General features: G+C 41.5%; 1 protein-coding gene across 4 annotated transcripts in view; it reads left to right on the plus strand.

The window, feature by feature from the left end:
• The window catches only part of AGPAT3 (1-acylglycerol-3-phosphate O-acyltransferase 3), an 88,985-nt gene extending 78,279 nt beyond the window's left edge, over positions 1 to 10,706 (plus strand). For 3 of the 4 annotated variants that reach the window (XM_071430240.1, XM_071430242.1, XM_071430239.1), the window contains 5 exons: positions 1,432 to 1,585; positions 1,985 to 2,087; positions 4,463 to 4,538; positions 6,712 to 6,910; positions 7,571 to 10,706. In XM_071430240.1, coding sequence (XP_071286341.1) covers positions 1,432 to 1,585; positions 1,985 to 2,087; positions 4,463 to 4,538; positions 6,712 to 6,910; positions 7,571 to 7,659 — 621 coding nt within the window. In that variant the 3' untranslated portion in view covers positions 7,660 to 10,706. The remainder of the gene's footprint in view (positions 1 to 1,431; positions 1,586 to 1,984; positions 2,088 to 4,462; positions 4,539 to 6,711; positions 6,911 to 7,570) is intronic. The other variant, XR_011679669.1, reaches the window with a different exon arrangement.
• Positions 10,707 to 15,180: the final 4,474 nt, after the last annotated feature.

The following is a 15,180-nucleotide window of genomic DNA, read 5'->3' on the forward strand; positions in this document are numbered from 1 at the left end:
GGTGTTGGCTGCTGGAAGTGAATCAGTGACAGATTCACTGGTGCCTGTGGCTTTGTGTGTCGGGAAAAGGTGTGCTCACTCCCAAGAGCTGTCATGGAAAAGCTGTCATGCTCTGTTTCAGGAGGTCTTTTGGGATATGCTGGTAGTGCTTTTTTGTCTGTTGGTAAGGGAAACCATTTGGGAAACAGTTCAGAAGCTTGAGAATCATTTATAAATCAGGCTTGTGTGATACTAATGATTTTGTCCAAACTTATTTTGTGCCTATTAAAAAAACCCCTTACATTTGATTGCTACATCTGCATAACATTTTCTCAGGTAGGCTGAAAAGACACATCAACAAAAAAAATCTTGTTTGGAGAAGTGAGTGAATTTGACTGCACAGGCCATGGATTTTGATGGAAAGTTCCTGTTAGTGTGTTCATTGATCTGTGAAATTGCAGGTTTCCCAAAAAGTCTCTGTGAGAACATATGGCAAGCTTATATCTGCTTCTGCAGTTACACTTTTTCCTTTTTATTTTGACATTATTTAAAATCAAGGGTAAAACATCTCTGTTTCATTGTGTGCAATGCTGTTAAACTTCACTGCAGCATCACAGTGGTGTAATCAACCCATTAACCTTCTTAGAGCTTTGAATGCAAAGGTTTTGATAAATTCTCAATTTTGCTTTTATAGCAGCACATGTAATGTACAATTATTTGGCTTATAAAACATTAAGAGGCTTTTTATGCATTTTAAGTGAGTTTTCAGTATTATCTAGTACAGCTTGTTAAAATTAATAGTGAAACATTAAGCCCTAACTAGAACATTGTGAATGCATTGTAATTTTCTACCATTACAAAGACAGAAAAAAGTAAGAATCTGGAGAATGTATTTTAAGCTACTTAATTGCTTGAATATATAGATATGAATTATATTGACTATATCTTTCTGATAAGTAAGGGATAGAAAAGAAAATACAGAATAAACCCTACCAATTAGAAAATCTCAAGACTGAACTTGAGCTTCAAATCTATACAATTTAATGATTCTACAACTGAGAACCAAGGACGAGTCTCTAGGGAAAACAACTAGAAAATATAAGTGCAAAATGTAGTTAGCATTGATTATTTAAATCAAGACTTCCTGCTTGGTAATTGAAATCATGATTAAAATTGACTTGAGTGGATCAATTTCCTAATTTCTGTGCATTCTAAATGCCACAACTAGGGCTGTCTTTTTGTCACCTTAAATTTGGTACAAGTGTTGTTAAATGTAAAGGTAATGGTAAATGAGCTGAGAGTTGGTGTTTATGCCTCATACTTGGTGAAGAGCTGACACAACTGAAGGGTGTGCACATGTCTGTTTATCTTGGACAAATTTTCAGTATACTGCTGGATTTCTTTTGAAATCTCAAGATATCCCTGGGTTTCTTTTGCTTTTGTCTTGCACAGTTTCTGCTGTACTGTGAAGGAACTCGTTTCACAGAGACCAAGCACCGCATCAGCATGGAAGTAGCTGAATCTAAGGGGTTGCCTAAACTGAAATACCACCTGTTGCCCAGAACCAAAGGTTTCACCACTGCTGTCCAGTGTCTCAGGGGAACAGGTACTGCCAAGCTTTGCAGCACTTGTAATGTGTTGTTTAGCACCAGCATATTCTGCTGGGTTGTTCATTACAGTTAGCGAGCTGGCAGTCATGAGGATCCAGCATGTCAGCTGGTAACTTGTAAATTGCCACAGAACTGGCAGACACCAGTCTTAAGAAATACTGAAAACCTTTTTATGTTGCTTAGTTCATCAAGTCATCTGGTGTTTTACAGTGCTGGGAGTGTCAGGGGGCTGGTGCAGATAAATGTGGGGTGTAAACACAGAATAGTGGAGGACTCTGACACATCATTAATGCAAGGCTTGCACAAGGCTCTCTTGCTGTCTCAAGCAAGGATGCCAAAAGGAGCTTGCTAGAATTGCTGCTGTAACAGCCCTGTTTTATTTTTTTTTCTAACAGTTTCAGCAGTGTATGATGTAACACTAAATTTCAGAGGAAACAAGAACCCGTCTTTATTAGGAATTCTTTATGGAAAGAAATATGAAGCAGATATGTGTGTAAGGTGAGCATTTACTGATGGAGGTGAGCCCTAAGATGCATAGTTTAGCATGTTGAAGTGTATTCAGATTTTACAGGGTAATTTCCTTTCCTGTAGTCCACTTCTCCTTGTCCTTCAGCTTCAGTGGTCCCTCGTAGTAAATAGTCTAAAGCTCCTTTACATGCCAGTTTCTCTCCCTCACTCACATGGTTTGATCTGCAGATTAAAAATTTCAAAATGCTGAAATTCAGACATCCTGTGAATGAGGTGGGACATTGGTCACATTCCTCACTGTTCCTTTGCCTCAAAGAGTAGCTGTTAACACCTAACCCCATGCAGCACATACACATTTGCATGCACACACACCTCTTCTCTTTCTTGCTTTCTCCTTGCTGCCTTCTGCTTCAAGGGCTTCCTTGTGATCATAAAAACGACCAATCCTGTTGAATTTCTTATTTTCCCTTTTGTGTTTGTACCTGAGACATGACCTGGTTATTCTTTCCACAGTTCTTTAGTCAGTTTGCTTCTGCTTCTCTGTAGGATTCATCCACCTTTTGGAAGATATTGCTGTATTCTGGTGATGAGGCTGATGCTTGGTTTTTAAAAGTTAAAAAAAAAAAAAAGAGCCATTTTCCCTTCCCCCCACACCTTTCCCCTCTTGCCTTGGGTCTGTGTGTTGCTGCAACATCCACAACATTTTAGTCTCTCAGCTGAAAAGATGACTGTGAAGCTGTCCATGGAGAGGTGGAGTTGCTCATTTGCAAGGGGTTTCATTTTCACTATTTACACTTGCCAAACATATTCCTGATGAGGAAAGTGAGCAGACAATTTGCCAGCCAGCAAAACAGCTGGTCAGGCAGCTCCACGTGTAATTCCACACTGATGGCAAGTGCATGTAGGATATCTAGCAGGATCTGAGGTGCCCATGCATGGATGTACATCTGTATAATTATCAATTGTACACTGAATAGTGGCAGCCTTCACTTAAATGTCCTTTTTTGCTAATGGAGGTGCAATTTTCTTTCATTTCTTGGAGGGGTAATGGGAAGAAAGAAGAGAAATATAGTTTTCAATAGAGTTAGAAGAGGTTTGGGTTTGTAAAAGTCTGTTGCCAGGTAAAATCACTAATTGTACCCTACAAATGGCTGTGTTAGATAATTCGATTAAAAATATGTTTGTGGATGGAATGAATATTCTCAAGCTGCTTTTCTACACTTTTTCTCTGTTTTGGGGAAGAAGCTGTGAGAGTAAGGAGACTGATTTTACAGATGTTTTGCTGAAAATGGAGCATATCCTTGTTGTGCCAACAGACTTAGTGTAGCTCAGAGAAGGGAAGCACATAAGCTCCTGTTCTTGGTATGTGCAGACGTAGTTACCTGAGCACAGGTAAGCAGCTTAGCTCTGCACTGGATCCAGTCTTTATCCCGACTGCCTCCAGAGGAAATAATCAGGAAATCACCAAATGTGATTGCTGTGAGTCCCCTCTAGTGGTGACAGCAACACCACAGCAACTTCACCAGAAAGCTTTCAGCAAATGACTTTTCACTGAGCTTTTATTGAGCATTTTGATATGAATTGAGCAGTTTCTCTTGTTAGGGCTCATGTAAGTAAATCTGCCAGATCTGGTGTTCATTTGGCTTATGAGGTGCAGAAATCATTAGAAATGTCTTGGAACAAATTCACAGAATCATAGAGGGGCTTGGCTTGGAGGGGTCTAGAACACAGAAGAATGCAGGGGAATGGTTGGCTCTTCAGCACTGCAGAGGGGCTCTGGCAAGGCACCTGTTCTCAGTGAGGTCAGGTCAGGGCTGGCACTGGGCACAATTGTCACACACCCCCAGAACTGTGTGCCTCAGTCTGTGGGGCTGCAGAGGCAAAGAGGGACAAGTGCAGTCACTGCAGATGTTTGCCTCAGAGATGGCATAAAGTGAATGTTTAGTTGCCCTCCCATTGCTTCCAAAATTTGGTTTTCACTACCAAAATGTAACCAGCAATTACCCTTGGGTTTTCCACTTGCTTTTCTTTTCCCAGCTCTGAGTGCCTCAGTCTGAGCTCACTGGAAATCAGCCAGGGGTGGATCTGGTGAAGGAGGAACAGTGTTTGAATGGGAAATTATGATTTCACTGATGTGCTGACACTGACAGGAGCTTGTACAGTTTCTTTTGTCTAAAATAGCACCCAATTCCCAACTTAAAACCTCAGATTTTAAGTCCCAGTTCTCTGTGTTTAAGACCTCTGCCATCAGTGACACTATTGGCAAAGATTTCTGCCCTTTAGTGAATGGAAGATCTTCCCTAGGAGAGGCATAAAACCAAATATCTGGATTTTCCCTTAATTGTTCCCTTAATTCTTTTTTTTTTTTTCCTTCTTTCCATTTTTTAATCTTTCTACTAAACTAGGAGATTTCCTCTGGAAGAGATCCCTCAAGATGAAAAGGAAGCTGCAAACTGGCTTCATAAGCTTTACCAGGAAAAGGTAAATAGCTTTACATTCTTTTCTGCCTTTTGGGACTTGCACAGGGGAGTGTATTAAGGCAGTGAGTAATACACACTCCTGCACTGGATGGAGAGGATATTATGCATAACTAGGCAGCCATCCCTCAAAGTGCTGGAAGGAGCAGGACCAAGGAGGCCCTTGGCAGCAGAGGGCTGGGTAGTGAGGTCTCAAATTGCCAGGAAGCACAATAGAATTCAGAGATATGCCTGAGCTGTGGAAGACTAACAGCAATCCAGTGTCTTTTTCATTTTTCAGCACTTGGATCTCTGTCATGCATTTCTAAAGGCTCCATTTTCCCTGTGGGTGTTTTTAGGCACTTGAGAAGAGGGATAACTGTCGGTCAGGGACAGCAGGTCCCAGCTTTCAGCTGCAATTGTTCTTTGCTTTCATTTTTCCTCCTCTGTCACTTTCCTTCTGCCTCTTGCTAATACTTCTGCAGTGGTGTGTGACATGGGACAGACAATCCCTGGGAGCTCCTGCCAGGGACTGATAAAACATGCCCAGCATGCCTTCAGATGGCTCAGAGCTTTTCCTTGCGTCATTTCTTTTTCTAACCTTAGATGGTTAGAAAAATCCATTTTTGTCAACCACTTTAACACTTCTCGACCAGATTTAACACTTCTGTGGGGAGTAGGGGAGAGCTGTAATTGTTGTCCAGCCCTAAGTGGTGGATTATTGAACTTGAAAAGTGCATCTTGATTTCTGTATTGCCGATCTTTGTGGGAAGACAGCAGAGGACAGAAAGTTTAAGTATCCTGGGCTTTCCCCAGCTATGATGACCTGTGCTGCAGCATTGCCAGGCCTATGCTCAGTCTCTAGGTAGGCAGCAAATTGTTCTGAATTTCATTATATTTATTTCAACCTAATTTGTTTGAATATCTGAACTCTCATTCAGTTAAGGAGAGAGGTTATCTTACAAAGAGCAGTAGCTCATCATCTTTTCCCCCACCCACCTCCCCTTAGCAGGTCTACAGAACCAAAGAGTCTTTGAAGTTGAGAAAGGCTTCTAAGAACAGAGTCCACTGTCAACCCAACACCATGTTCACCACTAAACCATGTCATCAAGGGACAAATCCATAAAATCCATAGGGTGTTTTTGAACACTTCCAGGGATGATGACTCCACCAGTTCCCTGGACAGTCTTACTGCTTTACAACCCTTTCCATGAAAGTTTTTTTTTTTCCTAATGTCCAATGTAACCCTCCCCTGGTGCAATGTGGCACCATTTCCTCTCATCCTTCCTGATGTTGGCTGTGCCTCTGTTCACCTTTGTTGTGAGGTGTTGACAGGGAGGTATTGCTTATGGACATGGGTATTGCACATATTGATCTTAGTGTTAGCAATACTTTGTAACTGGAATCCTCTCATTCCATTTATTGCAATGACTTTGTAACTGGAATCCTCTTCCTGCACAGAGGATGTGTCCTCCCAAAGGCTGGTTTTGGCAAGGAATGCCTTGCACTTCTCAGTCCTTTGTAAGGGAAATTAAAAAAAAAAAAAAAAGAAATAAAAACAAGAAATAGCTGGACTTGAGCCATCCTTGGTAATGGCTTGGAAACCTTAAAGAGCAATCTTACAGAGTGAGGGAAGGTGGTGGGCACCTTGTTCCTTTGAGTGATGTGTTCCAGGACTGCACCTCTGCAGGCTCAGCTTGGGCTGCAGTGGCTCTGTTGCAGGGCTGGGACTGGGGCTGGTGTGGTGCTGTCTCTGCTCTCAGCTCATTCCTTGCCCTCCCCTCCTGGCTCTCCATACAGAATTTTTCTGCTTTGCTGAATCATGCTGACCTTTCTGGGAGTGAAAACAGGAAGGAAAAGCACCCAGCTAAGAGGGTTGGTAGTGTCTGAACTGGTCTCTGGCCTGAAGCTGCCCTAAATTCTTAAGCAATTGACAGGCAAGATGAAGGTATTTAATAGTGCAGAGGATGATAAGGTTTCAGTTTTTGATGGTGCCAAAATTGCCTTCAAAAGGCTTAAAGGTCACTTGGATGATCAACAGAAATGCCCAAATGAGTGACAGCAGGTGGAATTGGATGCTGTGCACTCTGGATGAGTTTGTAGCACAGACACTGTCCTGGATGTTGTCCTGGAGCTGACTAATCTTGGGCTGCTTGATGCAAGCATTGTGAACTCATTTTCTTTTCTCTTTCCCCCAGGATGCTTTGCAAGAGATGTATAATCAGGAAGGTGTATTTCCTGGGAAGCAGTTTAAACCTCCTAGGAGACCATGGACTCTCCTAAACTTTCTTTTTTGGGCCACAGTTCTCCTCTCTCCTCTCTTCACATTTGGCTTTGGAGTTTTTGCAAGTGGATCACCTCTCCTTATCCTTGCCTTCCTGGGACTTGTAGGAGCAGGTAATAAAAGCAGAGAAGATGCTAAGCCCAGTGTGACACATAACAGGATCCTTTACCTCCAATAAGTTCCGTGTATTAATTAATGAGAATGGAACTTGCAGGAAAAATATTTGGAGCTCACTCATTAGTCTTTCTGTTGTACAGCATTTTTATTGTTTCAAAAGCTTTAATCTGGCCAAATTTGCCTTCATATCTTAAGCAAAAACTGTAGTGGTAGTAGATGAGTCGTGTAGCCCATTATTATGGTGCCTGAAGGAAAAAATATTTCACTGGACAACTTGTCTGTGAATTTAAAAAAAAAACCAAACAAAACCACCACCACAAACAAAAAATACATAAATGCCACCAAATCTTCCCTTTCCCCCCCATTCCCAACAAAAAAACCCTAACAATAAAAGAAGGGAAGTAGAGGGAGGGGATATGCTTCAGTGTTCATGCCACGTGTCCTGTTAACCAAGAGAAGCAATAATTATATTTTTTAATCTGGATTGTCCCTCTCTTTGAGTGTCACTTGACCTGTGATCCCTGTGCAGCCTCGTACAGCACACTGTTGGTCACTGCTGACCTGGGGATTGGGTTCTGCTCATGTGCTTACATGTAACTTCCTGGATGCTTGGACTGGTTTTAATGTGCCTCTCATTTCTCTGTTATATTTTAAAGCTTCCTTTGGAGTTCGTAGACTGATAGGAGTAACTGAAATAGAAAAAGGCTCCAGCTATGGCAACCAGGAATTCAAGAAAAAGGAATAACTGACGGCTGCAGATCAGCACATATAACCAGACTATGGTATCCGATTAACTTCAGTTAAAAAACAACAACAAACACTTAGAAACTATCTTTTTCTTAATAACTGATGACTAATATTAATGAATAAAACTTGAGCCAAGAATGAAGAAGTTGGAGGCATCGACTGAAGAGAATGCACCAACCTTCTGCCTGTTCAAGGATTACTGTAGTCAAGCTGTGGGAGAAAATCTGGGGTGGGGTGGAAGAAGAAACTAATTTTTCTTGCTTTGTTGGGGGACTTGGGGTGGGGGAGAAAAGAGGGCATTGGCCATGGCCACGTGTATCTTCAGATGACTGAAAACTGGTTTCTGTCAAGAGCACTACACTCACTTTTACAACAGGAGCCATTGAATGTTTCCTCTTGCTAAAGCCAACGTAACATTTATTGATTTCCAACTTCTCTTACTAATGAGCCAGGAAAAAACACCCTCCTTAAATGAATTGATAGGTGTTCATTGGGTTAGAGTCTTTTTGGCTGTGTTGTCATGGCTACAGATGAAATCCTGTTTGTATGTTACACTGACACTTTTTATTTTCAGGCAACATCTTAAGACCTCTGTAACGCAGGAGAAGGGATAGTGGAGTTTGGAAGCAGCGTGTTATCCATCAGCACATCCCATAGAACAGATCCAATAGGAGAACACTCCCATCCTATCTCCTGCTAACTGCTCAAGGCTCTTTAATTTCTAAATATTACTTCAGTCTTGAGTGCTGTTTGCCCTGTTCCACATCAAACATGTTCCATAATTTTGAATCTGTTTGGACTCATTTGGTTCGGTTTTTTTTTTTAATTAGTGGTTGGCCATGGGATTTAGAGTTGTGTAAAGAAGGAAATTTTTTCGATTCTCCTTTTATTTCTGTTTGCATCTCTCATTACCAAAGTCCAGTTCAGCCAACTTCTCTCAGTAAACTGGGAGGCAGCACTAGAAATCAGCACAATAGTTTTCAAAATGTCTTCTTTTGTAAAAAATGTGAAAAGGAAAGGTCTGTAGCAGTCCAATTTTGAATGCTGGTATCTCTTGAACTTCTAATGAGAGTTTCAGCATGGATTGAGATGGGGCCAGGACTTTTACCTTATGTGTGTCAGGATACGGTGTGCTGCTCTTTTGACTTGATCATGCTTTAGATGTTCATGTGAAGTTTTTTGCAAGGTGAGCTGTGCTGTTGAAGCATTAGAAAGAGTATAAGGTCTCTTCAGGGATTTTACTTATCTTTAGTTTTGCTTGTTGACCTGTTGGTCTTTTTCACTGAAAATTAGAGCTCAGAATCATGTCTGTACCTGTCTCCCTTTTTCCTTCCTTCTTTTCCTTTTTTTACAAACGCACATTTGGAGGTTTCTATAGGTTGCTGCTGTATGCATAGCTGGGGAATTATTTGCAAACAGGTGGTAACTATACTTGTATGTTCAAGTCTGAAGGTCACAATCTGCATTTGGCTGCTCACAGAAGTAGGTGAAATGAGTTGCAGACCTACAAATGAGGGCAGAAGCTAACCCTCAGGGTCTGTATCTTTAACCCAGCTGCCACTAGAATATTTATCTCACTTTTGTAAAGAGCAGATTTTATCAAAGCACTGGTTGTTGTTTTCATCTTTGCTCCAGTAACCAAGATAAGAAAGTAATAATTTACCTTCTTTCCGAATTTGCTCTTAACTGTTGGAATGTAACCTCTTCTCCCACAGGTTTTTCTGTTTTCAAACACTGGAAGAGCAATTTTGTAACTTAGAAAAATATTTTACTTGGGGTCATTAATCACTTGTTCTGTCATGCACTTGATTTTTATTTGTGGTCTTTTCAACAAGAGCATTTGAAGGCTGACCTGAGTTCTGTCTGTCTCCTGTTAGACTCCACCTTGCTGAATCCTTGTACCCAGACCCCCAGTGTTAGTGTGTCATTGTCCCCTCAATAAATCTTCCCTAAGAGAGGGGCTGCAAATCTGTTGCAAATGTTAGTGGGATTTGAAATATGCTTTGGGAACTGAGGAGAGCAGAGCCTAGCCATAACTATGTTTTCCTTGCTGGATGTTTTTGTAATTTGTCTTCAAATACTGTCAGACATCCAAATGCTGATGATAAAGTTAACTCTGGCTTTTCCCTGTTTTTAACCAGAGGACTGAGAACAGTGGGGGGGTTCTTTTTTTTTTCTTTTTTTTTTTTTTTTTTTTTCCTTAAGTAATTCAGTAATGGGTATAGTTCTTGCTTCCTAGAAAGATGTTACAAATGCTGTATACTTGCTTCCTGAAGATGATATTGAGTATATATAAATTGTACTGGCTTAGCAGAAGAGGCTTGCTAAGCAGGCTGACCATTGACTATGTTTTATACTTACATTTTGAGCAGTATATTAATGGGCATGATGAGAATCTCACAAAATAAATCCCTTCTTAATGCTGAGAAGAGGGGAGCTGCTTAGAGGAGAAAGGAATTAATAGCCTTTCTCTTTACAGGATCCTTTTCTCCTCTTAGTGCATGTAACTCCCTATTCAGGATCATGGGATTAGTGCATGTACATCAAGGGGAGAATAATCAACATTTCATATTTTCTTATCATAACTTATTGGTCATGCTTTCTTTTTGAAAATATAATAAATACATCATCAGATACTTAAATTTTGCTCTTCTAAACAGACATATCAGTAACACTTGAAAAACTGAAACTACAGCAGTGCACAAAACAGTACAAAACCAACATGAATCTCTTCATTTTGAATTTTATCTCTCAAATAGGGGTTTTTATACTCGCGCGCGCACACATACACAGAGTATGTATCAATTAAAATGACTGGAATTAGCTGAAGTTAATGTCACTAATGAAGATTAGCAGGTGGATTGGATTGGAAAAGTGAGCATAGATTTTATATCTTATTTTCTTCTGGTTTAATAGAGCATAGCTTGTATATTTGACTACCAAGCCCTTTAAGAGCAATAATAAACAAAAATATATCATGTTTTTTGTCTTTTGCTTTTCAACCATGCTAGGTTTAATAAACTTACAGCTATGGGAGTGGTTTTTTTCTCCACCTTTCAGAATTTTCATTTATTGCTTATTTGTTTGGAGTAAATAGAGTTTGCCAGTATGGACTTGCAAGCTGACTGCCATGGAGTTCAGCACTGACTCTGAAGAGGAATGGTTCTCAGACTAACATGGACAGATGATAGATGTGTGCTCTTGGCCTTGGCAGCACTTGTCATTGTCACCAACAGCAATGGTGCTGCTCTCTAAGTGGGATTTACAGTTCCAAAGGAGCATCAGGTTGACCTACAGCTGAGAACCTGGTGAGAGAGCTTGGGCACTGCTGGCCACGTGGCATCTCTGAGTTAGGAAGGCACAAAGAGCTGATGCTGAAGAAGGATGTGGTATCCAGAGGCCTTGGCTTGGTAGGATTACAGTTCTCTCTTGCTCATTGTGGGCTGAATGTGCTCTTGCAATTGACTTTGCACCACTGAGCAAAATATCTGTCCCTGGCACAAAGAGCATGGGCAATGTTCCTTTGTTCTGCTTTAACTTATCTTGAAGGGCTCTACATTTAATTGCTGACCAATGAATCTGACTGCTGCCTGTGTCCTAATTGCCTGGTATTCACAGGAAAAGTGGGTGTGACTGCTCACTTCCACGTGGTACCTCTTGTCTCCATCACTGATGTCTGTATATTTGCTCACCTGTATCTTCTGCTGATGGTTTGGTTACAACCTCTTAGCAGGAACTCAGAGCTCTCCAGTTCAACCAGTCTTACAGCAGCTGTCTCACATGGCTGGGGTTTTCTCTTCCTGAATTTTGGCACTGGTTGACAGCTCTAGGGCTGAAGTGACAGGGTGGTGTTTGTGTTATATGATAGTGCAACTTTGCTGCTTCAAAGCAAAACTTTTAGCAGGGATGAGAAGAGGCCTCCCTCACACAGGCCCTCCCTACCTGGCAACAGGTCCCTCTGGTGAAAGGGAGTTGGGACATGGTTTTTACTAAGAGTTGGAATAATGAGAAAGCAAGGGAGTCCATGGGATATTTGCTGAAAGTACTGTTTCTGTCTTGGGACTACCCCAAAACCTGGTTTTGCATCATGTACCTTTTGAAAAAATGTGGGGTTGGAGTCTTTGAATAATGCTGACTTGATGCTACACAGAGTGTTTCAGATTGAAGACACAATCTGATGTATTTTGGCATCTTGGAGAAGTATTTGCTAAGAATCTAAACCCAGACTTGGGCAGACTTCACCCAAGTGTTTCATGCAGATGCTGGAGGCCAACACAGATCAAAGTGAAGAATCCATTCCTTGATCTCCTTTGAAGATGGGATACAGCAGGATAGCTCACAGCATCTCCTGGATGCCATGTGCTTCTGTCCCCTGGTGTTAAGGTTCTGATTCCCAGCAGATGATTGCTGCAAGTTCTGCTGTGTGCCTGCACAAAGAAACTCGTCCCTGTGATGGGAATGCTGAATCTGTACTCCCACCCAGTGTGTCACAGCCACTTGTTCCTGTATTCCTGAGCCTTCTAATCATAACAGGCAGCTCCAGGGCTGCTGGTGCTGAGTGAAGCTGGGATTTGAAGCAGGTGAAAGCCCTGCTGGGAGCTGTGAGGGAGAAGGAACACTGATAGGTCCGGCCAAATTATTGTTCTGAGAAAACTGAGTGATCACCAGGAGCTTTGCAAAGCAGAGACAACTGTGTGGGAGGCAGGCTCTGACTGATGTGGATGTGAGACCTCCGTGTAACAACTTACAGAATAACCCTTGCCATGTTCATGTGATTTGGGTCAGAATTCCTCCTGAGGGCTTGTTTCAGATGGGGACTCTCATTCTGCCCTGTTTAAGGCTGGTTTATCTGACTGTCTCTGCAGAAGATGCTTGCAGGCTGTTGGTTGTGTGTTATTTACCTGCTGTGGTTTGGAGTGAGAACATTCTGGAAGTCAGTGCCATGTGTGTTAGCCACCAGAAAAAGGCATGAAAATATTTCATACCTCAGAATTGGGAAGACATGGGATTGGCATCTAAGACAAATGTGTTTCTCTGATCCTTGGCCTCTCTAGGCTTTTAGAAAGCTGCCTGTGTTTCTTAAAATGTTATACCTGTAGTTACCAGCCACTGTTCAATTTTTGAAACTAAAGAAAGATTATTTGTGCACTTTCACTGTTGAGAGAACTTGAGTGCAGATAGTCTATTTCTATAAACCACTAGCAGAAGCAGCATTTTATCTTTTTAGGAGAAAAGTGAATTTTAAAATTAGACACTTCAACAGCAATCAGAATATAATAGTACTTTTAAATTTTAAATTAGAAGTATTCCTTAATGGGGGGGCTACCACTACCAATTTTCAGTCTTACACAACTTTTTTCATTTTGGCCAGTGTGCATTCTTAAGGAAAACACGCTGAGTTACAAATTACTAAAATACAATTTGCGAAGGAAGGAAGAGCGGGTAGCAGAGCCTAATCAGGAATTAAGTTTTACACCCCAAGGCATGAGCAGGTTCTGTGTACCTCCTTTATTCCGTGCATGTGCATCTGTGCAGAGAGCCAAGCTGTGTCCCTTCGTGTCCCTTTGCTTCAGCTGTGTCCGAGCTGTCCCTTGTGACATCTGAATGCTGAACTCGCCTGAACGCCCGGCGGCCGCTGCCGCTGGTGCCTCGCTCACTCCTCAGATCACCAGCAAGTACTGTAGCTTTAATCCAAACCTTCTCTCCGAGGAAAATCACCCTCCTGGAGCTGATTGATGTGTTGCAAACCTGTCATTCCTGGAGGGAAGTGTAAGTCACCAGATGATCATTATTAGCCAAATCTAACGAGTAATAAAACTGTATACAGGGTATGCATTTACTGTGCATGTGTATATATTTTTGTACATTTTTACAGTTGTTTCCTACACTTGATTTTATGATGTTCAGAAGAAGTCTGTCTGAATCTGGTGAAAAACAAGCTATTAAGAAAACCCAACCCTGTCACCTACTGTAGTTTTTACAGAGAACTGTGCCCAAACAAACACGCAGATTTACAGTGCTATGCAAATTTTACTTTGTAAGTTGTCTCTTAAATTTTGCTTAAGTAGTTTACGCTGTTTTTACTGGGCTTTCAGAAAAAAGATGAACGCAAAAGCCTCGTCTTGTAAAATAAAATAGCTTTGGCTGTGTGAAAGTACTGTATATTAATCTCATTCACGCTTTCAGTTGTTTATTTAACTGTATGTGATTTTGGACAAACTATGATGGAATACAGGGGGTTTAATTGTGCTTGAATGAAATGGTGACTGCCCAGCATCTGGCTTTTTTTCAAGTGTTTATTGATCAGACCATAATGTAACTGGGAGATCTGCATCCTTTTCCTACTTACCACTCTGGTTTTTGTAACTAAACATGTACTAAGGGCTATTTTCTTTTTGCTTTGGTTGGTTTCATTTCCATCTATGCTTTTTGGTCTCAGTCCTGAAAACTGACCCATGTGACTGCCACATGTCTGCAGTAATTACCTGGATGGATCATTTTGTTGGGATGGGAGGCAAGAACAAGATTAACCCTATGGGCATTCCCTGCACAAAGCCAGTCCTTGAGAACTGCAGAGGGATGGTTCACTGCTGAGGTATTTATAGCAGCAATGTATAACATTTTGCATGGCTCCTCCAAAAGATCAGAATAGGGAGGGAGGTATCTTCCTTTCCTGAAGAATCCTCCAAAGTAACCCCAAAGCTGTATAATCTAAGTTGAGACTGCAGCAAGGTACACAGAGATGCTGTAGATTAAACCAATTTTTCAAATCTGACATCTTTAAAGTTTTTATTTTTCACTAGAAGATAAAGCACTTCCTCCTGTGTGCTCCAACATCATACACTGTACCATGCTCTGCCCCCTGGACCATCAGCTCTCCTTTAGCCTATGTGATCCTTTAGCAAAGGATATTTGTGTCACAATATTACATTCATGGGTCATCTTTTTGGCTACCCTACAAGCACTGGGTTCTTGGTTTCTCCTGTAGGTTTTCTCTTCCCTGATCTGTTCCCCTTTGAACAGTCTAGGTTGGGCTGGGCTGCCTTAAAATGACAGATGAGTGGTGTCATGTGTCACTGTGTGGGAGGACCTATTTTTTGTGGAGAGGATGGGCTTCCATTCTAAGAGTATGCAAGCAGAAACTTTTTTGTCTTCCTTTTGAGTTCTCATGAATACAGCTTTTCTTACCTCAGTGCCTCTGTTGGATCTCCTTGCATCCATAATTCATTTTTAGAGGATGATGATTATGATCTGGAACCAACCAGTGTCAGACACCACAACTACACCTGTAAGAAGCACTCAGCAGTGGGGTTTATGGGCAAGGGGAGGTCAGTGGGGCAGTGTGGCACTGCAATGTTTGACAGCCAGCACTGTGTAAGGGAGCTGTGGAAATGGAAGAAAATGTTTGCCCCGTGGATGAAGGCACAGGGAATGTTGTTAGGTGGTTTCTTTCAGTGCTAAGCAGTCCACATCACAGTGACCTTCAGGCCCTGGGAGCTTCTTACACACCCTCTCTTTA

The sequence above is a fragment of the Agelaius tricolor genome, unplaced genomic scaffold, assembly GCF_023055355.1.
Source record: "Agelaius tricolor isolate 1412-34295 unplaced genomic scaffold, bAgeTri1.0.p SCAF_7, whole genome shotgun sequence".
Lineage (NCBI taxonomy): Eukaryota > Metazoa > Chordata > Aves > Passeriformes > Icteridae > Agelaius > Agelaius tricolor.